The sequence below is a fragment of the Vulpes lagopus genome, chromosome 24, assembly GCF_018345385.1.
Source record: "Vulpes lagopus strain Blue_001 chromosome 24, ASM1834538v1, whole genome shotgun sequence".
NCBI classification, from domain to species: Eukaryota; Metazoa; Chordata; class Mammalia; order Carnivora; family Canidae; genus Vulpes; species Vulpes lagopus.
In genome coordinates, this window is record NC_054847.1 from 45,579,724 (window position 1) to 45,606,589 (window position 26,866).

The 26,866-nt window shown below is 43.2% G+C and overlaps 1 protein-coding gene across 2 annotated transcripts; it reads right to left on the reverse strand.

Annotated features, from left to right (window-relative positions):
* Positions 1-19,728: 19,728 nt before the first annotated feature.
* Positions 19,729-26,404, reverse strand: SERPINB3 (serpin family B member 3). Of its 2 annotated transcripts, none has more exons than XM_041739823.1 (7): positions 26,237-26,404; positions 25,593-25,649; positions 24,047-24,175; positions 23,239-23,356; positions 22,279-22,418; positions 21,830-21,922; positions 19,729-20,130 (listed from the first exon to the last, which is right to left on the reverse strand). In XM_041739823.1, exons 1-7 carry the CDS (start codon positions 26,402-26,404, stop codon positions 19,729-19,731), a joined length of 1,107 nt encoding a protein of 368 aa, XP_041595757.1. The 2 variants fall into 2 exon arrangements, with proteins under 2 accessions (XP_041595757.1, XP_041595756.1); XM_041739822.1 differs by having other exon boundaries at positions 21,830-21,985.
* Between the last annotated feature and the right edge of the window lie 462 nt (positions 26,405-26,866).

Sequence of the window (26,866 nt, forward strand, 5' to 3'; positions counted from 1 at the left end):
CATATAAAGATGGAGGGAAAAAAGCTGTCTTTGGGGTGACTAGCTGGAATAGGATAATCTGGGTATTAGCCTAAGTCAAATGCTAGTCTTCTCCTGATGTGGGAACCTTTCCTTTAGTAGGAGAGGATGAGATCAATACTGAAAACAAGTGATCTGAAAAATAGAGATATCTATCATGTATTTACCTACTTTCCTATCATGTATCTATGGAGAGACAACTTGATCCACTCTGTTTTTTCACATTTCTACTCCACCCCCTAAAAAAAGCTGAGTTTTGGGTACCTGAAGAATCCTGAGAAATATATGACCTCCTTACATGAAAAATTGAAAAATAGCAGGCAAATTGGGACCAATGTTTTGGGGGATGCCTGATGTCCTGGTTGTTTTGTAGAATTGATTAAAAATATTTTCATCTGCTACAGATTTGGAGTGCCAATGGCATAACTGACATACTGTAAAAGAATAGAAATCTTGGCTGATATTCTTGCTTAGATAGAAAACTATCTATTATAAGGAAAAAGAGAAGAGAAAAATCTCAGTTAAATCTTTTTAAAAAATCCACGTAAGAATTGTTTTTCAAGTGAAGCCTTTGCTTCTTGTTCTCAGAATGAATTGGATAATTCACATCAGCTCTAAAATAGGCAAGTTGGTATGATTTCATTGGAAATATCATTGCAATTGATCAAACTCTGGGTATAAGAATGTATTTACAGATAAACACAAACTCATCAGAATGAACTCTGAGCTCTATGCACAGGGAAAAAGACACCTAAGATGACTGGAGTTTCAAATATATTCTTATGCAAAGGCAATTCAGGACAACATCATTTTGGTTTCCATGCTGATGGGTCACATTTGCAGAAGTATTGGGGTCAAATGTAAACTAATGTCTGTTATCTTCTTTGGAAGCTATCTGTTTCTGACAAAGGGCAGAATAGATGAAGGAGTGGGTTGATGTTGTGGATGCATGCACTATGGGATAGCAAATAGGAAGATGTTTTTTTTTTCTAAAAGATTTATTTATGGGCAGCCCAGGTGGCTCAGCAGTTTAGTGCCGCCTTCAGCCCAGGGCCTGATCCTGGAGACCCGGGATCAAGTTCCACGTCAGGCTCCCTGCATGGGGCCTGTTTCTCCCTCTGCCTGTGTCTCTACCTCTCTCTCTCTCTCTCTGTGTGTCTCTCATGAATAAATAAATAAAATCTTTAAAAAAAGATTTATTTATTTTAGAGAGAGAGTGCAAGGCAGGGAGGGGCAGAGGGAGAGGGAGAGAGAAACTTTAGCAGACTCCATGCTCTGGGTGGAGCCCAATAGGGGGCTCATCTCAGGACCCGAGATCATGACCCAACCCAAGCCCAAACCAAGAGTTGAAAGCTTAACCAGCTGTGCCATCCAGGAGCCTCAGGAAGAGGCTTCTGAATAAGGGCTCAAGAGTCGGGTTACCTGAATTTGATGCCTAGCTCCACCACTTACTAATTGTGTGACTTTAAGCAAGTCATGTAAGCTTCTCTACTGCAACTTCCCCATCTGTAAAATGGGGGAGATTACTCAATAAAATAATGCCCTATCTGGTTGTTTCAGATATTAAATGAGACTGTTTATACAAAGTACTTAAGAAAATGCCTGGCACTTAAATGCTCAATAAATGTAAGCTGCTGCTGCTTCTCCTTCCCATTTCTCCTCCTTTTCCTCTTTCTCTTCCTCTCTCTCCTTCTCTTGCTTCCTTGATTGTTATTGTTCCTCACAGCTCCTCAACTCTATACATTGTTATTGTTTATAGTAACTGAACATAGAAATTCTATCAGTTTTTTGTCCCAGCGAGCAAGAAACGACACCATTTAACTAGGATTTTTGAAGATTCTAATTTTTACTAGCTTTTTATTTAGAATAATTTTAGATTTTAAAAAGTTGCATAGATCATACAGTGAGTTTCCATATACCCCTCGTCCAGTCTCCTCTAATGTTATCGTCTCACATTACTATGGCACGTATGTCAAATCTAAGAAATCAGTGTTGGTCATCACTACAGCAGCCAGCATTCTAAGATTCTACCCCATATACACACAATTTCTCCTAGTTACTCAATAAAACACTAACCAGGTGTTAATGTGAAGGGATTTTGCAGAAGTAATTAAGAATCCAAATAACAATAATAAGTATAAAAAGGTAATAAAAGGATTCCATAGCAGTTGACTTCAGGAAAGGAAAATTATCAGGGTGGGCTTGGTCTAATCACACGAACCCTCAAAATTTTGGTCTAGAGCCCAGAGACAGAGAAGTCAGAGGCAATGCCTGAGGGATCTGACAGGGGCAAAATTCCCTTGCTAACTCTGACCATGGAGAGTTGCTCTGCTTCCTCACCGGTGGTTGGTATGGCCAGGCTTCTTCATTACAGACGTTCTAGTGGGCGTGTGGGTATTAGCTCATTGTGGTGATAATTTACGCATTTCCTTTATGGCTAATGTCAGGCATGTTTTCATATGCATATTGGCCATGTGGGTATCTTCTTTTGCAAAGTGTCTGTCCAAATCTTTTGCTTGTTTTTATTATATTGTCTTACAATTATGGAATTCCAATTGCTTTTAATATTTTCTGAATAAAAGCTCCATGTCAGATACATGGATTGCTTTTCTTTCTTCTCCCCTGCCCCCCTGCCCCATCCAGATGATTCTGTCTTGGGGAGATGGTCCTGAGAGTGGTGGGTGCTACCCTGGGCTAGAGGAGGTAGGGCCCGAGGGTCAGTTAAAGCTCGTGGCGGGTTAAGGGGGCTAGGGTGCGAAGCCCCTGGAATGCGGTGAGGCCAGGCTAAGGCCCCGAGACAGCTGTGGTAGGCTGGGGTAGGTGCCTCGGCTGCCCAGAGTGGAAGGCATGGAGCTGGGACTGGGCCATGGCTCCAGGGCTATGGACCCGAGCAGGGCACGGAGTCATGTGACACAGAGCATGACACAGAGGCTCACGGCTCATGAGCAAGCACATGGACGAGTGGGCACAGACCACAGGCCCGAGGGACAGCCAGGCCTGGCCGCGCACATGGACACAGTGGTAACAACGTCAGGGCCCGAGGACGCATGGTGCAGCAGGACACGCGGGCTCGGCGGCCACAGGAGGCTGATCCAGGCACGCAGTGCAAGGCACAGGGGAAGGGGGGCTCTTGGCACCACTGCTCTGTGGTCATGACACGAGGGCAGCGGGGGCTGGTGAAGCCGCCTGGGGGCAGCCCAGCCCTCCCGCCGCCCCCCATCCACCCCTGCCCCCCGCACACCCTCTGGGCTCAGTCTTCCACACTTAATTGCGCTCCCGCCTTATCTCAGATGACCAACCGGAGGCCCGCGTGCAGGCGCGCCCGCCCCGGCCCCAGCGGGCGTCGGAGCTCCTGCAGAAGGCCCGGAGCCGCCTCACTCCCAGTGCGCAGGCGCGGTCCCAGGCCACGTGGCCCTGAGTCCAGAGCCTGACACCCCAGGGCGTGCTCGCGCGAGAGCTGGGAATGCCGCGAGAGGCGCGGCCCCGCCTGGTGGAGTGGACCTCGGGACCCGCTGCGCGGGGGCGCCGTCGGGAGGCCCTGGAGGGGTTCGGAAGCGTCTCCCCTCAGGCCTTGCTCCCAAACGGTCTCCGCGGCCCCGGGGGAAAATCCTCTGGGTCTGGAGTCGGGCAGCTGTGGTCCTGGTGAGCTCACCGCCGTCTCCGGAGGCACGGGACCGCCTGGGCCGGGGCACCGTGGGCCTGCTGAGGGCGGAGCAGCCCGGGCCGCGGCCGCCTGGGGAGGGAGCCCTGGAGGACCCCGCGCCCCGGCAGTCCCCCCGCCGTCCTCCCCCCGCCGTCCTCCCCACACAGCCCTCCCACACAGTCACCGCACAGCCCTCCCCCCGCAGTCCCGCCCCGCAGTCTCCCCCCTAGTACCCTCCTGCAGTCCTCCCCGTAGTCCCATCCCCCACAGTCTCCCCCCCCGCAGTACCTCCCTCCCCCACAGTCCCTCTCCCTGCAAGTCCTCCTCCCCACTGTACTCCCCGAATCTCCCCGCAGTCCCCCCCCACAATCCTCCCCCGCAGTCCTTCCCCGCAGTCCCCCCACAATCCTTCCCACACAGTCCTCCCCCACATTCCTCCCTGCAGTCCTCCCCACAGTCACCGCACAGTCCTCCCCCGCAGTCCCTCCCGCCCCCGCAGTCCTCCCCCCTCCCACAATCCTCCCCCACAGTCCTTCCCCGCAGTCCCCCCACAATCCTTCCCACACAGTCCTCCCCCACATTCCTCCCTGCAGTCGTCCCCACAGTCACCGCACAGTCCTCCCCCGCAGTCCCTCCCCCCCCACAATCCTCCCCCACAGTCCTTCCCCGCAGTCCCCCCACAATCCTTCCCACACAGTCCTCCCCCACATTCCTCCCTGCAGTCCTCCCCACAGTCACCGCACAGTCCTCCCCCGCAGTCCCTCCCGCCCCCGCAGTCCTCCCCCCTCCCACAATCCTCCCCCACAGTCCTTCCCCGCAGTCCCCCCACAATCCTTCCCACACAGTCCTCCCCCACATTCCTCCCTGCAGTCGTCCCCACAGTCACCGCACAGTCCTCCCCCGCAGTCCCTCCCCCCCCACAATCCTCCCCCACAGTCCTTCCCCGCAGTCCCCCCACAATCCTTCCCACACAGTCCTCCCCCACATTCCTCCCTGCAGTCCTCCCCACAGTCACCGCACAGTCCTCCCCCGCAGTCCCTCCCCCCCCGCAGTTCCTCCCCCTCCCACAATCCTCCCCCACAGTCCTTCCCCGCAGTCCCCCCACAATCCTTCCCACAACAGTCCTCCCCCACATTCCTCCCTGCAGTCCTCCCCACAGTCACCGCACAGTCCTCCCCCGCAGTCCCTCCCCCCCACAATCCTCCCCCACAGGTCCTTCCCCCGCAGTCCCCCCACAATCCTTCCCACACAGTCCTCCCCCCACATTCCTCCCTGCAGTCCTCCCCACAGTCACCGCACAGTCCTCCCCACAGTCCCTCCCCCCGCAGTCCTCCCCCCTCCCACAATCCTCCCCCACAGTCCTTCCCCGCAGTCCCCCCACAATCCTTCCCACACAGTCCTCCCCCACATTCCTCCCTGCAGTCCTCCCCACAGTCACCGCAACAGTCCTCCCCCGCAGTCCCTCCCCCCCCCCCACAGTCCTCCCCCCTCCCACATCCTCCCCCACAGTCCTCCCCCGCAGTCCTCCCCCACAATCCCATCCCCACACAGTCCTCCCACACATTCCTCCCTGCAGTCCTCCCCACAGTCACCGCACAGTCCTCCCCCACAGTCCCTCCCCCCCGCAGTCCTCCCCCCTCCCACAATCCTCCCCCACAGTCCTTCCCCGCAGTCCCCCCACAATCCTTCCCACACAGTCCTCCCACACATTCCTCCCTGCAGTCCTCCCCACAGTCACCGCACAGTCCTCCCCCGCAGTCCCTCCCCCCGCAGTCCCCCCCCCACAATCCTCCCCCGCAGTCCTTCCCCACAGTCCCCCCCACAATCCTTCCCACACAGTCCTCCCCCACATTCCTCCCTGCAGTCCTCCCCACAGTCACCGCACAGTCCTCCCCCGCAGTCCCTCCCCCCCCACAATCCTCCCCCACAGTCCTTCCCCGCAGTCCCCCCACAATCCTTCCCACACAGTCCTCCCCCACATTCCTCCCTGCAGTCCTCCCCACAGTCACCGCACAGTCCTCCCCCGCAGTCCCTCCCCCCCGCAGTCCTCCCCCCGCCCACAATCCTCCCCCGCAGTCCTTCCCCGCAGTCCCCCCACAATCCTTCCCACACAGTCCTCCCCCACATTCCTCCCTGCAGTCCTCCCCACAGTCACCGCACAGTCCTCCCCCGCAGTCCCTCCCCCCCGCAGTCCTCCCCCCTCCCACAATCCTCCCCCGCAGTCCTTCCCCGCAGTTCCCCCACAATCCTTCCCACACAGTCCTCCCCCACATTCCTCCCTGCAGTCGTCCCCACAGTCACCGCACAGTCCTCCCCCGCAGTCCCTCCCCCCCGCAGTCCTCCTCCCCACTGTACCCCCCGGAATTCCCCCCGCAGTCCCTCCCCCGCAGTCCTCTTCCCCGCAGTAACCCCCTCTCCCGCAGTCCCTCTCCCCGCAAGTTCTCCAACCCCACTGTTCCCCCCAGTCGCCCCCGCAGTCCCTCCCCCTGCATTCCTCCCCCCGCAGTCCTCCTCCCCGCAATACGCCCCTCCCCCGCAGTCTCCCCCCGCATGAGTGCGGGCGCTCAGCGGCTTCTGCACGGGCTCCGGGTGGGGAAGGTGTTGCAGGATGTCAGGCCGCCCCATCCCCCGGGACTCGGCCGGGTCCCCGCGCCCCATCCCCACTGTCCTGGTGCTCAGGGGTGGCGCGCTGAGAGACGGGGGCCCCACAGTGGGATGGGTTACATTCACTACTTTTTTCTTTTGTGGTTTCTGTTTGCCCCCCACCCCCCACTTTTTGGTTGTAGTTAAGAAACCTTTGCCTACTTCAAATTTGCTAAGACTTTTTTTTCTAGAACTTTTATGGTATTAGCTTTTACATTTAGACACTTGATTTATTTTGAATTAGTCTTTATTAAGTAGAGGTTAGGGCACATTTTTTTTCCCTGTGGATATTCAGTTGTTCCAGCATCATTTCTTGAAAAGACCATTCTTACCCCAGTAATATATGTGTGTGTGTGTGTCTAGGTTCTCTGTTCTTCCACTGATCTATATATTCATAGTATGCCATGAGAGAGAGCACAAGCTGTAGGGAGAGAGAGAAGCAGGTCCCCCTCAGAGCAGGGAGCCTGACATGGGGCTTGATTCTAGGACCTCAGAATTATGACCTGAGCTAAAGGCAGATACTCAACTGACTGAGCCACCCAGGTGCCCCAAGGTCGTTTTATTTTTTAAAAGAGATATCATATAGTGGGGTATTGTGATGAGTGGAGAATGGGCCCTTCTCCAAAAAAAGTGGTTGGACATTGAGACTGATGATGCCGGGCACATACCAAGAAGGAATGAAGGGATTTCTGGGGCGAGCACAGCATGGTCCCAGGCTTCAGTGCTGGGAGGGCTTTTATTGTGCTTAGGAATTGGCCCTGGGCAAGAGTTCTTGAGCCGTCATGCCTGCTTCCTCTGCACTTCCTGCAGGTGCCAAGGGAGGGAGTTCAAGGGCTTTCTTACCAGCTAACCCAGAGGAGGGCCATGGGCCTCGAATGCTGTCAGCAGTCAAATACCAAAAGTGGAGTTGGGCTCTATTACACTGGGTCTTGCTTTTTTCATACAGTCTCACAATTTCTGTCCTTTAAATAGAGTGTTTAGATCATTAGTGTTGGCTGTAACTATCCTTGACTTTGGGTTTAAATCTACCATGTTGCCACTTGATTTCTACTTGTCTCATTTGTTTGTTCCCTTTTTCTTCTTTTCCTGACTTCTTTCTGATTTGGTATATTTAGTATTATGCTTTATTGCCAATATTGACTTACTAGTGGTTGCTTTAGAGTCTAAACTGCATATTTAATGCTACACTATCTTTAGAAAATACCATTCCTTTTGAAATTGTTAATGTGACAACTTTAAGAGAGTGTACTTCCATTTTATCATCTCATCTTTTTTCTTATTGTAGTGACAGATTTTATATCGGTTTCTTATAATTTAAGTTCTTTTATTTTTTAAATATTGATTTATTTCAGAGAGAGCATGAGCAGGAGGGGCAGAGGGGGAGGGAGAGAATCTCAAGTAGATTCCATGCTGAGGGTGGAGCCCTGTGTGGAGCTCCATCCCATGGGCCTGAGATCATGACCTGCACCAGAAGCCAAGAGTCAGATGCTCAACAGACTGAGGCACCCAGGCATCCCTGTTTCTCTGTTTCTTATAAAACTTGCAGTAGATTACTGTTGTTTTTGCTTTAAGCAGTCAATTATCTTTTAAAAATGAGCAAAAATATCTTTTATATTTATCCACAGTTTAACATTTGGTCACTCTCCAGTACTTGTGTTGATCTAAGTTTCTGTTGGTATCATTTTCTTTACTGCTTGAGGAAGTTCTCTGGGTGAATTGAAGCAACTCTTTGGTGAGAAGTACGGAGGTGATCTGACCTTTAAGGGGATATATGATGAACCCGTGGGGACATAATATTGGACTTTTCTTGCATTGCTTGAAATTCCGAATTCCCGGATAGAAAGATGAAATAGTGAGCAAACATAATTTTTATTTTTTAAAAAGATTTTATTTATTCATGAGACACACATACACACACACACACACACACACAGAGGCAGAGACACAGGCAGAGGAAGAAGCAGGCTCCATGCAGGGAGCCCAATGCGGGACTGGATCCTGGGACTACAGGATCACACCCTGGGCCAAAGACAGGCACTCAATCACTGAGCCACCCAGGGATTCCCCCAAACATAATTTTTAAACCTCTGGTACTTAATAGTACAGCCATAGCCATATGTAGCTCCATTACATTTAAATTAAAGTAAAAAAAAAAAAAGTTTCCTGAGTTAGTTCTATAATGGTGCATAAAAAACTACTATAAAATATAGGAGCTGAAAATAGTAAACATTTCTGATCTGATGTTTCCTGTGGCTCCGGAATCTGTGTAGAGCTTAGCATCAGAGGTGTATAAGAAAACAGAACCTCTTTTCTTTAAAGCTATAATTATCACACACGTTTTCTTTTAGTGTCCTGTGGCAGGATTCTGGTGGGACGAAGCATCCCATTAGTAATTGTAGAAAGTGTTGGAGAACTATAATTAAAAATAAAGTCTTCTTCCAACCCAGAAATTCTCTTAACAAAGGTAATAGAAATACTGAATAAGCATTAAACCAGAATGTGATGTGTATCACAGGCAATTCGCTAAGAGACTGGGAAGGCAGAAGGAAATCACATCCTGTTATAGAGCTAAGCAGATGTGACCTGTAACATAAAGATTCTGAAACAATAAACAATCACTGGTCCTCAAGTAAGAGGACTTGACAGCCCTGTTTGTCACATACAGTTCATCCTAGATTCATCAGATAATTGAGGTGATCATCTGTGTTAGCTAATTGGCTTTATCCAGAGGAAAAACAAACCTCCTATTTTTAAGAGAGAGGTAGTTTTGAAGCCTGGCCCTCTGACTTAGGGGCCTAACCTCCTACAGAAACTGGGAGATGGTGCAGGCTCCCATGAAAGTTTACATTTTGAAGAGATGGCTCCCAGGTCCTTGAGAAAAGGCCTCCCTCAATCCATGAAGCCAACAAAAGGCTTAACTAGTCTTCAAAAGCATATAAAGGCATTTCAAAGAGGAGAAAGTGCTCAGAATTACACATTTTCATAGAGTAAATGTTGTGAGAAAAAGGAGAGGACAGGAATCTCTTATTTTTAACAGGAAGATTTAAGCCTCTTGTTTTTAATTTGCATTTGTCCTTACAGTCGTTGCATTGATCTTGTGTTTTTTTCATTTACTATTAAGGCAGTTAGCCACAAACTGATTATCACAACCGTCACTCAAAATTTTATGGAAAACAATGTGTCATTAATATGCTTTCAATTCTCTTTCTCTTTGCGCTCATTACGTGTTTTCTCTATCATTGTGTTTACTATCTTGAACTGGTGTTACCGGATGTTTGGAAATAGTATCCACCAAACCCGCTTATTAGAATGACAAAGTATAGAAAATAGCAAATCTTTGTAGACGGTAGGATAATTACAGAGTACTCTGCTGTATTTCATATGAGTCATGTCTTATTCTAACAGCAGCGATTTAAATCGTGCTGTGTGTCCCTGTCTGGTGAATATGTACATTAATGTATATGATGATACTGCTCTAAAGCTATACTAACATCACACTAGATCCTATAACATATTAATCATAGTTATTTTAAATTTCCTCTATGATCGTTTTTACATCTGCATCATGTCTGAGTCTGGTTCTGTTCATTGCATTGTCTCTAGACAGTGGGTTATTTTTTTCCTTTGGGTGTGTGTTTGTGGGTGTGTATGTTTCACAATTTTTATTAAATACCAAACTTTGTGTGTGGTACAGTAGAGACAGAAGGAAATAGCATTTATGTCTGGAAACAGGCATTCCTCTTTTTTTTTTTTTTTTAAAGATTTTATTTATTTATGAAAGACACACAGAGGCAGAGACACAGGCAGAGGGAGAAGCAGGCTTCACGCAGAGTGTGTGGATGCTCAATCGCTGAGCCCCCCAGGCATCCCCAGGCACACCCCTTCTTCTGCTATGCAATTAGTGTGGGCTGCAGAGTCTCTCTAGGCAGGATTTGAACTGAGTTTGGATGTCGTTGCTAAGATTGTCTTCAGTGTGGTCCTGGGTTAAATTCCTGGGTTTATCTTGTGTTTAGGATTGGAGGCCTGATTGCTGGATGATTTTTTTCCATGTTTTTGCTCTACCCATAGCCTTCAGCTTTGCTATGCAAAGCATGACCTCAGAGGGGGCCTTTCTGCCTCCTTGGTGCTGGCAAGCCTGGGCTGAGAACAAGGGGTAGTGTTCTCTCTCTAGAGGCTGGAGACCTCTTGTGGTCTGGGCCCAGGAGAGTTTCAGGCCAGTCTCCAAGTGGAAGAGGCTCTTTTCCTGTTCCCTTACATAGTCACATGCATCTTCACCTCTGCTACAAGAGTGGGGTCTGCTGCCTTGTCTCAGTGGCCAGTGCCTTTTGATTCTTGGGGGAGAAGAATCAGGTGTGGCTTTTTGCCTTTTCTGCTGTGGCAGCCGTCTTCCTGCCGCAGACCCATGCCCCTGAGGATGCCCTGCCCTATCTTCCTCTTGGGGCCCCAGCGAACCTCTGCAGTGAAGCCTGAGTGAGTTTGAACTCCTCCCGTGTCTATGGCTCCCAGGGTTCTGAGTCCTTGTGCTGCTCACACTTGGCCTTCGGTACCTGCCTGAACAGAACTAGTCCTCCTCTGAGTTCTGCCCCGGGCAAGTCAGTGTTTCTGTCTGTCTCTTCTTGGAGGTACTTCTCTTTCCTTAGATTTCAGGCTGGGTGGCTGGCTGGCAACTGCAGCTCTCTGATGGGTTCTGGAGTTTGTGTCTTGTCCAGGTTTTCCTGCTAGAGTGGAACAGCCCTCTTTCTGGCTTTCTCCATCACGGTGGAAGCTGGGGGTTGTGAGATTCCTTGGGATACCCATGTTCTCTGTGTTCCTGAGCTCGATCAGGCCCAGGAAGTTTCTTGCTGCCAACCTTGCGTGCCCAGTCCTGTGGCAGGTATTTCCTGAGAAGGCATCATGCTGTTTTCTAGATGCAGAGTGAGGCTCTGAGGAGTGTGTTGCAGCTGAGCCCTGGGGTTGCTCTTCCTTTTCCTCACTTCCTCCCAAGCCTTCTGCGACCTGGCTGCTTTCCCCCTCTGCATCCATAACAGGAATTTGTGAGGCTGTGAGTTATACCTCCCCATGACTACTGACAAAGGGATTTGTTCTTTCTTTGACAGATTTGACAAAGATTTCTGTTCTTTCTTTCCTTCCTCCCTCCCCTCCTCTCCCTTTCTTCCTTATTATAATTTGCACAGGAGAAGGAGTAAGATCCTGATATAGTGGTATATGCAACATACTGATTTACTTTTCATGTTGGAAATCCCATTATCATTTTTTTCTGCTCTTTTATTGACCAGATGAGTTTCTCATTGACGGCTTGATCTATGAACTTAAGCAACAGGAAGGAGTTCTCAGGGATAACTACACATAATTGGTGGTGTAATTCCCTTTATAACTCAATACATTGACATTCTGGATTTGAAATATGTAAATCAGACAGTTCTGAGTTTGAGTCCTATGAAATTCTTCTCCATGAAGCATTTCCTGTTTCTCCCAAATGTTCGACACAATCCAGGCCTCCCAGAGTGCTTGGTGAAACTCTTTCATACTACCAGCTGTATTGTATTGATGTTTTTCTAGTTACAGGAGTCTCCACTGCCAACTGTAGTTACCTTTGCATGCTTAGCACATAGACCAGTGTCTGGAAATGCAAGTGCTCAAAAGTCTGATCAGTTCCTGGTTCTTGCACATCTTATATCCAGTGTTCCATCCACCAGGTTATTGTAGGAGTAGGGACACAGCATCTAATGGCAACTTATCAATGAAGAACATAACTGTCCTGCAAAGGTGGAAATGTTTAACTGCCATATAATCTGTTCGGTGAGGCTACAGTACAGTTAGCGTGGGACTCGTTGGTGATGCCAGGGGTGGGTGGGTCTGCAAATGGATACTCTCAGGCTTAGACAGTCCGTGCTTTCTGGGGACAGCAGATCAGGATAACAGAAGGCTGGGTGGGCAACATGACATGTAGCATTAAATTGATCAACCCAGTGGAGGGAAAGAAGCAAAATGATGCAGCCTAGTTCAAAGTCAGGATGCTGCAGTTTTCATCCCAGCCCTGCCCTGAACTGGCTGTGGTCTCAGAGAAGGCAGGTTATTTTTTGGGAATTTTATTTTTTATTGCGTAAATGAACATAATTATAGACATGATCTCAAATATCACTTCTCACACTATCGGGGTGGCTATTCCCCATGAAATTATCTGCTATCTAATTATGTTGGAAAATAATTCAGACAGAAGGATTTTAGCAACAGAAACAAATTTTGTTTACGTCCATTTCTGAGTCATTCTCCAACATGCCAACGTTAGGGTCAGACAACTAAATATAAAACTGGGCTTTGGAAATAGGCATATGGCTTCAGGCAGTTTAGCTCATCTTTTGGGGCTTCAATTTCTTCATTTTAAAGGTGATTTTTATGAGACTTTCTACTTTATTGACCCGTTGTGGAGATAAATAGAATATGTGCTTATTAAAGAATCTAGAACATGGTGTGCATCCAGTTGGTATGCGCTGTCATTTTCTTTGCCATCATATCACCACCACCAGCACCACCACCAACAGCAGCAGCCTCCTCTAACTTTGCTGGGAAACCAAATCATGGCCATCTTGTTCTTAGCCACCATGTTGGAATCCAAGCTGCTGTTTTATCAGCTCTAAAATGTTATTGGATCCCAGGTAGAGCAGCAATTCTGTCCCTTGACTTATATCTCTTTATCAGTATTTGGAAGTGACCATTCCAGGACACCAATATATGCATTAAGCCCATCAAGGGTATTTAAAAGTTCTGGCTTACCAGACTTACACAGACCAATCCCCTGAGTTTTAAAAATATTCACCTATGATCCTATGCTTGTGATGCATTCTTCATCTCCAAGGGGAATTTACCTCTTTGCCACAGTGAAAGCCTGTCATTGCAGGATGTGTTGGCAGTTACTGTTCTAAGTTGTCTCAGCAGGCATCGCCTTTGAGGTCATTGATGGGCCACTCTTGCCATGCGTGTCATCACGACCACAGAGAGGTGCAGATGCAGACAGCGCTCCATTTGCCGTGTGCAGTTTATCTTCATTTCACTTTGACCACTAGAAAAATGTACCAAAAGTGGAAGCTGTTGTTTTTCTTAAAATTATTGCCAGATAAAATATATAAGTAAAAGAGCCCTTGTTAGGGAGAACACAATTGTGTTACTAGTCTCAAGTGAAATATGAATCATCTTGGGCCATGTTTTAGATTATGTGTGTTGCTGGTTTCTACGCATTTGGGCAGACAATGATCAGGAATAGAAACAATACCGTCTTAGATGTTACGATTCTAGAAGGTGAGGACACACACACACACACACACACCACAACCACTTGGGAGGGCATTGAGTTCTGGTTTCTTGTATCTTTCATAAAATATCTTCCTGAACTTACGAATTTGCCTTTTTAAATCGGATCCTTACATTTTTCAGATTTCTAATTTTCTGATTGCCCACCAGCTATTTTCTGCCTGGCTTCAGCTACTTCCATGGAATATGTTGCATCATATTTATAGTCGAGTTCCAGACCTTCGACTCTGCCTTGATCATTAACGTCGGGGCATTTTCCCAGTTCTGGCCTGCTTGTGTTCTGAATTCAATTCCCTTATTCTGGCCTTTAGGATGCTTGGTTTATTCATTTATTTTTTGCTCACCCTGTATATGAGAACCCACTCCCTAATCCAGCATGGCATACTTTAGGTACAGAATAATTGTTTGTTGAATGGCCTACACTCTACTGCACACAGTGAGACACATAACACAGCTTTCTGTCACCGCAGGTTGGACTTTATGGTTGTGGAATTACTTACATTATGTGCTCTTTCTGTCCCACTTCATTTGCCGACCACGGTGTGGGGGAGTTTCATCCACGCTGCAGCAGGAATCAGTAGTGTCTTCCTTTTTATCACCGTCTGTTTATCCATCCACCTGCTGATGCAAATTTGAGTTATTTCCAGTTTTTGGCCCCTATGAGTAAAGGTGCTGTGAACATTTGCATATAGTCCTTTCATGGACACATGTTTTGGTTCTTTTGGGTAAATATTAGAGAGTGGAGTTGCTAGATCATATGTTAAGTAAATGTTTACATTTCATAAATGTTTACATTTCATAATCAAACTGATTTCCAAAGTGGTTGCACCTTTCTGTGTTCTTCATCAGTGGTATATGAGAGTTCTTGTTATGCCATATTCTCTCCAACACTTGTTGTAGCCAATTTTTAAAATGAAAATGAAACTTTTGGCTATTCTACTAGGGGTAAAGTGGTATATTCTGTAGGGGAGGATCCTTGAAAGCATGTAAATATCCATTCCTTATAAAACTTTTAATTTAGCCATTTATTTTATATCAGTATGGACTCATTATATTCAGTTGTATTCAATGAATGGAATGCATTACTTTAAAGATACAATATTTCAGTGTATCAGTTTCTCTATATATGGCCACAGTGCAGGGTAGTTGGTTCTCTGACTGGCCTAGAATATAGGCAAAGCTCTTTAGTTCTCACAACTAGATATGACTCTAATGCCTGGGAGCCTTTGTCTTAACCTGTTTGCTTTTATAAAGTTCCTTTTGAGGGACGCCTGGGTGGCACAGCGGTTAAGCGTCTAACTTCAGCTCAGGTCATGATCCTGGAGTCCTGGGATCAAGTCCCTCATTGGGCTCCCTGCATGGAGACTGCTTCTCCCTCTGCCTGTGTCTCTGCCTCTCTCTCTGTGTCTCTCATGAATAAATAAAATCTTAAAAAAAGGAAACCCAAATAAAATAACAAGTAGTTGAAAGTTGTGTCTAAAGGCATTCTGACAGTCAATTCTTTAACCCCCCCAGAATGCTATGCCAGTTTCAACTTAATTAAATCATTAGAAACTAGTTCACACTCATGGTGACACTCAAAGTTTATTTATTGCCTACAATTTTCTTTTAAAATGCACCTCAAAATCCCTGGTCCTGGGCTAAACTTCTGATCTTTTTAGATATCTCACAAACTCTTTCCTCTCATTTCTATTCTTTAACCTCTTTAGGTATCCCAGTGCCTCTGTGTTCATCAAGGCAACTGCCTCCCACTTGCCTTCCCTGTCTGGCCTGTTCACCGCATGGTTTATAATGTTACCCACTGGTTTGCTGGTCCATGAGTTCCCTTGACCAAGTCTCTATACTTCTATGGTGAAATATTTACTTCCTCTGCTCTGTTCTTAGGTTCCTGAATTGTGCTGAAGAAAATTGAGACCTTGTTCAGATCCTCCAAAATTCATGTTTTATGAAATCAGCAGGGATTCAGTACTGACTGAGAAGGATTTGGAATAAATACAGTCCCTTAAGCAAAGCTGTGTTCTAGAAACTAAAAATTGTCAATACTTGGTGTTTGTATATTGATACACTTTGAAGTCCATTCTAGGCCCTCCTTTCTTATCACTTTATACTCTCTCCCTAGGATCTATTCTTGCCTTTAGCTACCATTTTTTTTTTAGCCGTGTTTTAGAGTTCCTGAATAAACATGGTAAAACTTTTATGTTGAGCATGACATGTTTATTTTCTTTTGTTTTTTGTTTTTATTTATTTATTTTTAAATTTTACTGAAATTCAATTAATTAACATTTAATGTTTCGGAGGTAGAGTTTAGTGATTCAACAGTTTTATATAATACCCAGTGCTCATGACATCACATACCTTCCTTAATACCCCTCACCCAGTTACCCCATCCCTCCACTCTCCCCTTCCAGTGACCCTCAGTTTGTTTCCTATGATTAAGAGTCTCTTATGGTTTGTCTCCCTCTCTGATTTCATCTTGTTTTATTTTTTCTCTTTTCCTCTATGATCCTGTTTTGTTTTTTAAATTCCACGTATGAGTGAGATCATATGATAATTGCCTTTATCTGATTGACTTATTTTGCTTAGCATAATATCCTCTAGTTCTATCCACATTGCTGCAAATGGCAAGATTTCATTTTTTTTGATGGCTGAGTAGTAGTCCATTGTGTGTATGTATGTGTGTGTGTGTGTGTGTGTGTGTGTGTGTGTGTACACAAACCACATTTTCTTTATCCATTCATCTGTTGATGGACATCTGGGCTCTTTCCATAGTTTGGCTATTGTGGACATTGCTGCTATAAACATTGGGGGTACAGGTGTCCCTTCAGATCACTACATTTGTATGTTTGGGGTAAATACTCAATAGTGCAACTGCTGAATCATAGAGTAGTTCTATTTTCAACCTCCATACTGTTTTCAAAAGTGACTGCACCAGCTTGCATTCCCACCAACAGTGTTAGAGGGTTCCCCTTTCTCCACATCCTTGCCAACATCTGTCGTTTCCTGACTTGTTTATTTTAACCATTCTGACTGGTATGAGATGGTATCTCACTGTTGGTTTTGATTTGTTTTTCCCTGATGCCAAGTGATGTTGAGCACTTTTTCATGTTCCTGTTGGCCATTTGTATGTCTTTTTGGAGAAATGTCTATTTATGTCTTCTGCCCATTTCCTGATTGGATTATTTGTTCTTGGGGTGTTGAGTTTGATAAGTTCTTTGTAAATTTTGGATATTAGCCCTTTATCTGATATGTCATTTGCAAATATCTTCTCCTATTCTGTTGATTGCCTTTTGGTTTTGTCGAGAAAGCCTTTTCTTTTGCAAAAGCTTTTTATCCTGATGAAGTCCCAGTGGTTCATTTTTGCCTTTAATTCCTTTGCCTTTGGAGATGTGTCTGTCAAGAAGTTGCTGAGGCTGAGGTCAAAGAGGTTGCTGCCTGTGTTCTTGCCTAGGATTTTGATGGATTCCTGTCTCACATTTAGGTCTTTTATCCATTTTGAGTATATTTTTGTGTATGGTGTGAGGAAATCGTCATTTCATTCTTCTGCATGTAGCTGTCCAATTTTCCCAACACCATTTGTTGAAGAGACTTATCTTTTTCTATTGGATATTCTTTCGTCCTTTGTCAAATATTTGATCATAGACTTGAGGGCTCATTTCTGGGTTCTCTGTTCTGTTCCATTGATCTGTGTGTCTGTTTTTATGCCAGTACCGCACTGTCTTGATGCTTACAGCTTTTTAATAGAGCTTGAATTCCGGAATTGTGATGCCACCCATTTTGGTTTTCTTTTTTAACATTCTTTAGGCTATTTGGGGTCTTTTCTGGTTCCACACAAATTTTAGGATTATTTTTTCCAACTCTGTGAAATAAGTTGGTGGTATTTTGATAGGAATTGTATTGAATGTGTAGATTGCTCTAGGTAGCAGAGAGATTTTTAACAATATTTGTTTTTCCAATCCATGAACATGGAGTGTTTTATTTCTTTATGTTTTCCTCAGTTTCTTTCATGAATGTTCTATAGTTTTCTGGCTACAGATGCTTTCCCTCTTTGATTCGATTTATTCCTAGGTATATTATGGTTTTGGTTGTAATTATAAATGAGATTGACTCCTTAATTTCTCTCTCTTCTGTCTCATTGTTAGTGTATAGAAATGAAGCTGATTTCTGTGCATTGATTTTATATCCTGCCACTTTGCTGCATTCCTGTATGAGTTATAACAATTTTGGGGTGAAGTCTTTTTTTGGGTTTCATTTTAGAGTATCATGTTGTCTGCAAAGAGTGGAGAGTTTGACTTCTTTGCAGATTCAGGTGCCTTTCACATCTTTGTGTTGACTGATTGCTGGCGCTAGGACTTCTAGTACTGTGTTGAACAACAGTGGTGATAGTGGACATCCCTGCATGTTCCTGACCTTAGGGGAAAAGCTCTCTGTTTCTTCCCATCAAGAATTACATTCGCCATGGGCTTTTCATTCATGGTTTTTATGATATTGAGGTATATTCCCTCTATCCCTACACTGTGAAGAATTTTGATCAAGAAAGGTTGCTATAGTTTGTCAGATGCTTTTTCTGCATCTATCAAGAAGATCATATGGTCCTTGTACTTTCTTTTATTAATGTAGTACATCACATTGATTGATTTGTGGATATTGACCCACTCTTGCATCCCAGGAATCAATCCCACTTGGTTGTGGTGAGTAATCCTTTTAATGTACTGTTGGATCCCACTCTCTAATATTTTGGTGAGAATTTTTGCATCCATGTTCATCAGGGATATTGATCTGTAATTCTCCTTTTTTGGTGGGGTCTTTGGAGCATGACATATTTAGAGCTTCAGATCGTACCCTGCATCTGAGCTCTAGACTTGTATATTCAAGTGCTTATTGGATAACTATCTGGATGTCTCAAAAGTAATTAAACTTCAACAAATATAAACCTAAACCCAGGATCTTTTCCTCTCTCTAAAACAGAATCTTTTTTTTTTATCCAACCCATTGGGTAGGCCAGAAAATTGGATATCATTTTTGGCTTCTGTCTCTCATTTCTGTCATATATATAATGTGTTGCTATAATCGTGTGTATTTTACTTCCTGAATAATTCTTACAAATCTGAGCTGACATCAAGACTTGGATGCTCAATCAGTGGAGCTATCCAGTCGCCCCTGGAATTGTATCTTTATTTTCACCTTGCACAGCACTCGACAGTATGTATAAGTGCTAAGTGTATCATGAATTTAATTTCCTACATGTAATTCAGCAGTGATCAAAAACTTTAATCCAAAATAATTCAATTTTTTATTTCAATTCCTTAGTTCTACTCTGGACATTCTGATGGCTTACTAGTTAATCTCACTATATCTACAATGTTCTTTCTTCTCATCTGTTTATATCATAATAGCCAGAGGTGTATTTTAAAAATGCAGATATGATGATCTCATTCTTCTCTTTGGAAAACAAACAGATGAGATCTATAATGGCTTTTGATTTATTTTAGGATAAATTAGAAAGCGGTTAACATGGTTAATAGAAATTTTCAAAGTTTGGTACCAATCTACCATCAGCCATATGATCTTCTGCTTTGAATGCTCTTTCTATTATATGATAATGTATTTCTAAATTATCTTTCCTATGTGTGGTGGGCTGCTTGTACTTTGTTGAAAAGAGAAAAAAGGAAAAGCAGCAAATAATATGAATAAATAATTACTTTATTGATAATGTATTTCATTAAATAAAAGAAATTTAGACATGAAAGTGTTCTAGATTATCACCTAAATTCAAATAAATGTGGATATCTAAGTTAATAAGTTTGAATAATAGATATGATTTCTGAAATAGATATGATTTCAAATTTAGTAGAAGATAGGGTTTTAAAATATCTTTTTAAAGATATTTTATCTTATGTTGAACATTTGTCCAAAGGGGAATTATCACTGGGAGATGAAGTAGGTTTACATGTTTGTAGAAGGAGAGAGACAGACAGGCTATTTCCATTTCAACCATTATATTCTTAGTGATGACTGTGAGATTGGAAAGGAAAAAAAAAGAGAATCTGTTGTTTCTCGCAGTGCATGTACTGGAGCAAATGTGAATTTCCTCCTCAATAGAGGCAGGCTAATTGCATCTAAGGGGAAGAGACTCTGCCCAAGAAGAGGATGCTGTTGGTCTTATTGTGCTTGATGAAGAACAGGAAAGGGTGATCGCAATGAAAAAGATAGGTTGGTGCTGATTTGGCAATAACTTCTACGTCTGTGGAGGCTGCAGCCTCCGTGCCCTCTTCGGTGACCTCCACAAAGGACTTGTGCCTGACTTTAGACACCACAAGATCCTGCCTCCCTGTCATGCCTGAGAAGTTGGCGCTCTTTGTGTTGAAGGCATCCACCATTCCCAGGGCTTTCAGTGTGGCCTTGAGCTCATAACTCTCTTCTACTTTGAACCGGGGTAAGTATAAATCCACCTGCCCATTGCTCATATTCTGTGAGCTCGTCCACTCTATTAGTTTCTCAGCGGTGAGTTGATCTTCAAGCTGCAGCAATGGAAAAAGGGAATAGCTGACATGATTCTCAAGGATATTAAGCACGATTTAACATTGGATTGAATTGTAGAAAACTTTTATTTAAACAGTAAATGTACTTTTATTTAAACAGTAAATGTAAATGCAGAAGATTCAGTTTATCACATCTTGTCTGAGCAGTCAAAAATAACAGTCGTGAATATATATTATACAGTCGAAAAATATACTATATATTCAAGACTGTGTTATATTTATGTATATATATGCATAAATATCTATACATGTATATATATGGATATGTATGTGTATATATACATAACAGAATTATTAAATAAAGTTATTTTGTAAGAGATGAACTATGTATCTCTATTTTTTATACTCTACATAGTTCCTGACCTCCAGACCTTCCATATGTATGATATGCTTCATTTTCAAATAGACTTCTCTTGTTACTATCCTTGTGTACATAATTTTGTATACTCTAATTGAAATAATTTTTATAGTGTAGGTACAACTTTTATTCCTTTTTCTTGCTTTACTTATTTGTAAACATTTCTCATATAGGTATATATTTCTCTAATCAAGTTTAAATTATTACACAGTATCTAAATTGATATTCAACGTATATATCTTTACTTAATATTTTTAAGCATTCACTACGTGTCAGCCCCAAGTTAAACTATTGATAATACAAAGATGCACCAAAATTTTCAATGTCTTGAGCCACTTCTATCTAAAAGCCTTTGCCTTGTTTGGAATGGTTACCTTAGTTAAAGTCCCAGGACTGGGAGTCCTTATGTCATTGATAAGGGGAATTGCTGAGCTGAAGTCTGACATATTATGGCCCTTCACATGTGTTGTCATGTTACCTTCCCTGAGGATCTCCAAATCCCAGTGTTAGCATGATAGCTATTTTGTGTGCAGCAAGTTCCCTGTGGCTTCAACAGCATGGCAAGCTGTTGGAGTCATTGGAAAACTGCCATGTTTGGAATGTCCTCAATGTGCCAGATACCCTTCTAGATATTTCTAAATATTACCTTCACTATAAAAATTTTAAGAGGAAAATTATAATCCCCCCACATCTTAATTTTATTTATTTATTTTTTGATTCTGAGCAATGAGGCTCCCAAAGGACTTTTGAGCTCCTAGGTATTGAATACTTCCAAATTGAAAAGTAAGCATCAAAATAAATCTCTTGGTCCATTGTCTACAAAACCACTGTGATTTGATATTTAAAATGTACCTTTCATTATGTTAATTTACTTGTTTTGTTTATGAGTGAGCTTACAAATATTTCTATGTGTCACCTGCATATGAGTGTTCATTTCCTTGTCTTCTAATGAATAGACTGGGATATATTAGAAGTTCTTGGTTGCAAAATATTAATGTGTGTGCCTAAGTATGTTTCTTTTGAACTGACATTCCATAGTTTCATCAGAATATTAATGGGACCCTTGATGTTGAGATTTTCTATATATTGTTCCATATGACACTGTGTTATTTAGGATATTTACTTTTTGGAACACACAGAATACCAGATTCTCCTTAAAAAGTTCTTTTTTAGGCTGTATGCAGAGAAGTACTCTGTACTTGAACTCAGTCAGCCACCACCACCAATCTGTGAGCATTGCTTCAATGAACAGCCCATATAAGGATTGTACTACTAGGAAATCAGGCAATAGTAGAAAGAATTGGAGACATAAGATTTTACCTTCTGCAGACCATCTACTTCGTGTGGCAGCAGCAACATCATGCTTAGATATTTGCCTTTGTATGGTATTTCTAGGATTTTGGCTTGCAAGTCCTCCAGTGAGGTGAAATTAAAAACGTTGAATTGTCTCATCATCTGCACAGGTTTGCTTGTGTCCTGCAGTAATTAACGTGGCAGACAAATGCCAAGTGAGGCATTAGTTAAAAAGAAGATAATACTATTGAGATACCAAACACATCCTCTTTCTAAGGGATGATATGTGAAATTTGTGAATTGGAAGCAAGAGTTTCTTCAAGTATTTTTATCTAAAGTAAAAAAATAAAACAGGAAGAAAATACAACCATGACAAATTCATTTTTTCCCTGCCATTGCATGTGCTATTAGATATGAGTTTAAATTTAACATTCCATGTATGAGTGTGTTACATTATTATAAAGAAATTACAATACCTTGTCCAGCCAGAATTCTTTCTCCACTGTGTTTTTTGTATCAAATTTCGTGTCCCACTGTCCTTTAAAATAGACTGCGTTCACCAGAACCAGAATGGTATGGTTAAGAGAGTCCTTGGGAAACATATCCTTGATTTTTTCTGTAAAAGGAAAAAAAATCAAAGGTCTTCTGTGAAAGTACAAGTGGTTTGTCTGGAAGATGCTTTGAAAGTTACAGTGGATCATTTGGGCAAGTCACTACTTTAGGGACTGTGAGCAATAATTTTTGAGTTTCAGCTTTCCTTGTGATGCCAGCCTGATGGAGTTATCCTTGCTGGAGATACCCCATCTTGTCATGGGAAAGGTGTTCAGATTCATTGTCTTTGGGTGACGTCAGTCATCTCACACGGAATATGGATTTCAGCTACTCTGGAAGCACCTCCATTCCCAGCTTCCTTCCCTCCCTGAATTCTTCCAACCACACCCCCCGTTCTTCATTCCTCCCACCCTTTCTATTTTTTCAATGTTGGGCTTAATACTCTGAAGAAATAGGACTTGATTGTTCTTGAGGACAAATGGCATGAACTCTGTAACCCGAAACACATGCCCTATGCTGTCAGATATTACTGTCTGGGATGTCTTCTTCTCTATTCTGCACTTTGAGAATTTAAAGGATGTGAACCCAAGATGGGGTTGGAGCAGAGACTTGGGATCCATGAAGGTACTGTCTTCTGTGATCATGAGCAAACACCAATTGCCAGCTATATTTCATTGTAATTATCTTTCTGTCATACAGAAATTCCCTTTTTTGCTTTTCACCTTTACCTGGACCATTCCATCATCTGCAATGCTCTCCTCCAGCCTCTCTGCAAAGCCATCACCCCCACCCCACTGGCACCCCAGATGTTGTCAAGAACAGATTTCACACACAGCAGGGATTCAAAAAAAAGTGATTTTTATGGGCAATCTCTCATACTCTACCATTAGTTTGGCTTTCCACCCAGGAATTTATCTTCTTACGACTTTCTTCTGCAGCATTGTTAAAATCAACAGATTCCACACTGGCTAGGTAAAATTTCTTAATGTTATCCATGTATTCCTTTGATGGAGAAGGAAGAAAGTAGGAATTAAGAGTAATTCATCAGTAATTACATATTCCCAAGTTATTTATCTTCAGTCTTGACAAAATACAGTACAGGAATCTAGGCCCTGAGAAATCTACTTTTTCTTGCCCATGCGTATTTTATACAGTTCGCATGTGGGTAATTTGAAATGCAAGTACAGGCTGGCACAACAGTGAGGTCTTTGAAAGGCAATACCTTCTGGACATAGGTTGGGGCAGAAGAGGCTCTGGGTTGCAAACTGCAAAGCATGATGCTCCAAAGGAGATGGTGTGTTTCTGGGACTCCTAAGCAGTACTATCAAACCTTAGGGTTCTTGCTTTTGCTTATATCTTCCATTCTGGGCATTCAGTGTACCCCTGGTACTTCTTCAACTTTCCTTAGAACTCACCAAGCCTGCACTCTCATCAGTATCCCATTAGTCATACATTTCATGGGTCATTGTCCACCAAAATTTACGCTATGTGACTGAATGGTATCAGATCATTGGGGCATCTCATGACTTCCTTTGCTACTGAATCTCTTTTGGGTTGATGACGTGATCCCTAAAACCGGATTTTATATTGGTGGGTTGTCAAGTTCTAGGATATTTCATTTGAAATAGTTGAGGCAAAGGACAAAGGACCTGGGATTCAGGTTAAAGGTATAGCAAGCCAAGTGAAACTTACTTGAAGAAATTGATACTTTTTTTCTCCATAGAACTTGTTGGCCATATTCAGTTCATATGCATCAGTGGGTTTCTTTAATTCGGTCAGAAGCTTTTGAAATTGGTGGTGTACATTTTCCGTCTTTTCAACCTTCAAATATTAAAAAGTAAGCTCATTCATTCTCTGTTAATGTAAATATGAATACTAGCCCCATGTAAACTGTTAGACCCAAAGCTATACTTTGATAGTCCTGCAGGTGACATTTATTGTTATTCCTTGATTTTAGGTGGATTTACTTAAATATTCTTCAAGATCCTTATAATTCAGTCTCCTTCAGGAAATTTCTTTCTGCTCTGAGTAAGTAATCCAAAATTTTCACTTATGAACTATAGATGTAGCACCATTCCACCATTGGATTATCTTCTAATTGGTACAAATGGGTTAGGTAAAAACTTCCCAGCTAAATTTAGGCTTCTTAAGGGCTAGAGTCACATTTCATTTTAACAGCTATCAGTCATATAATAATGTTGAATTTGTTTATTTGTTATATTATGACATGGAGCCCTTTACACTACTAGATTGTATTTCTTCTAAGACCTGTTGACCATGATCAATGGCTCTGCGCTCATGATAGTCATACTCTCTCTCTCTTTTTTTTAAATTTATTTATTCATGAGTGACACACAGAGGCAGAGACATAGGCAGAGGGAGAAGCAGGCTCCTTGCAGGGAACCCCCTGTGGGAATTGATCCCAGGACCCAGGGCTCATCACCTGAGCCAAAGGCAAATGCTCAACCACTGAACCACCCAGGTGCCCTATGGTGGTCATTTTCTAAGTAGGAATAGTATGTTCCTGGTAAGGGCTTTACATTTGTATCTCTCTTTATCCCTATTCAGATGAAAACAAGAAACTCAGAATTAAATAGACTTTCCAAAGAGACGCAGGTGGCACAGCCAAATTTTGAACCTAGGCCTGTCTGAATCCAGAACCTTTTACTTGAGTTTTGGACCTTAAGTTTATAAACTCATCTCATCTCATCATCTAATCATTTCCCAAAATATGCTTGGAGGCATGCTTATTCCTGTTTAGTCCATTAATGAATTAATTAAAATTATATTATTTTAGCAAAAGTATTGTGATTACTGTAATTATTGTTACTCTGCAATAGTAATGCATAAAATTTATCAGTTTCCAGTAATCGAGGCACTGTTGTAATGTTTTCCATCTGTTTGTATGCATTGAGGCAGATTATTTTATTACTCCCAGCTTCCTGGGATGAGGTCATGGTGCCTTAGAACAGTTGTGTCTTGCTCATCTTCCCCATTGGTTAACAGCAGAGCAGGAATTTGAAGCTCTTTTGGCACAGTGCTGATCTCCCCTCAGGAGACAAAAGTATGAAATAAATAAGTATGTAATATGAAACGAGATGCAACTCTGTCCAGTCTCTTTTACCTAAGAATTTCCCTAAAAACGGACTTTTCACAGTTTATCTGAAATTCCTAGCTTAAAATATGGGCCTCCTGGATATGCGATTCTCCTTCTAGACTCAAGTGATCTGTGACTCACATGATCTGTTGTAGTTCTTCCTGTTGTGCTCTCTGTGGCTTCATTAAAGTGAAGGACCTGGAAGAGACAGGAAGTGGGATAAGAAACCTACTCAAAAGATCTGGAAATAAATTAAGAAAAAAGTAAAAGAAAGAAAGAACCCAAATCCAAACAAAACAAAACTCCCAACCCCAAACGCAAACACAAATCCAAACCAAACCAAACCACTAAACAAAGGAAAAAGAGAATAGAAAACTTCATTGCAAGCATTTGCTCCTTGGAAAGCCACAGCAAAGCCACTTCAGAGAATCCTGTGTCATTATTCATTGATGAGAAAACATGAAATGTTTTACATGAATTTAAGTCAGCATGTCACTTCTGCCATTACTCTTCCCTTTAAGCCTTGCCTCTGTTTGTTGTGCAATTGTGGGAGTTCATCTGGGCTATCAGAGGAAATCTAGGTCCAGGGAAGTGAATGGAGCAGAGCCCTGGGGAGGGCATGTGCCCCCCCAGCCCCCCCCCCCCTGCCAAGCTCTGTGCTTACCCAGTCATGGGAATGCTTGCTCGGCCTCCTGTGCTACACAGCCAGATCTGGGGCCATCTGCACACAAGCCAACAGAGAAATCAATCTAAGCTGGTGACCTGTGTAGGAAGTAGACACTTACCTTCCCAATTTCAAGTGCAGTATTTTCTTTGGCACCTAGGTAGGTCATGGCTAATGCTGATGAGATGGAGAGAGGCGAGAAGAAGATGTTGTCACCCTTTTTTGATGTTTTGAACTGTTGGAACAGATCAAATGCGAAGCGGGTGTTTGCTGCACTGAGTGAATTCATGGCGACCTTGGTGTGATCTGGAACTCCTAGGAAAGGATCAGATTCATTTCATGACTTTCCTGAAGGAAAGATTAGTTTGTAATGAAATTATTTCTTAAAAGAAATGACTTATATTTGGGTTGTGGGATTCTGGCAACTAAAATTTTTCTTCCTTCTACTTTTCAAGCCTCTTTCAGTGTATATGTGTAAATTTCATAACTAGACGACTATCAAAATTACTATTTAAAACAAAACTTTTGTGAAAAAGTAATAAGACATCTTTATCTTTCATTGCTCACTGGCACTCCTAGGCCTAGGTAGAAAGTGCTTTATTACCGATACCAACACAAAGATTCAGACAGCTCCCATTTAGGCACCTCTCTGCCTTTTCCTTCAGGGTTCTCTGGGTACCAGAGACTCTCTCCCCAACCACACAGATGCCCAAGGGAGCATTTGTTTAATCAGAAATAAATAAGTTAGATG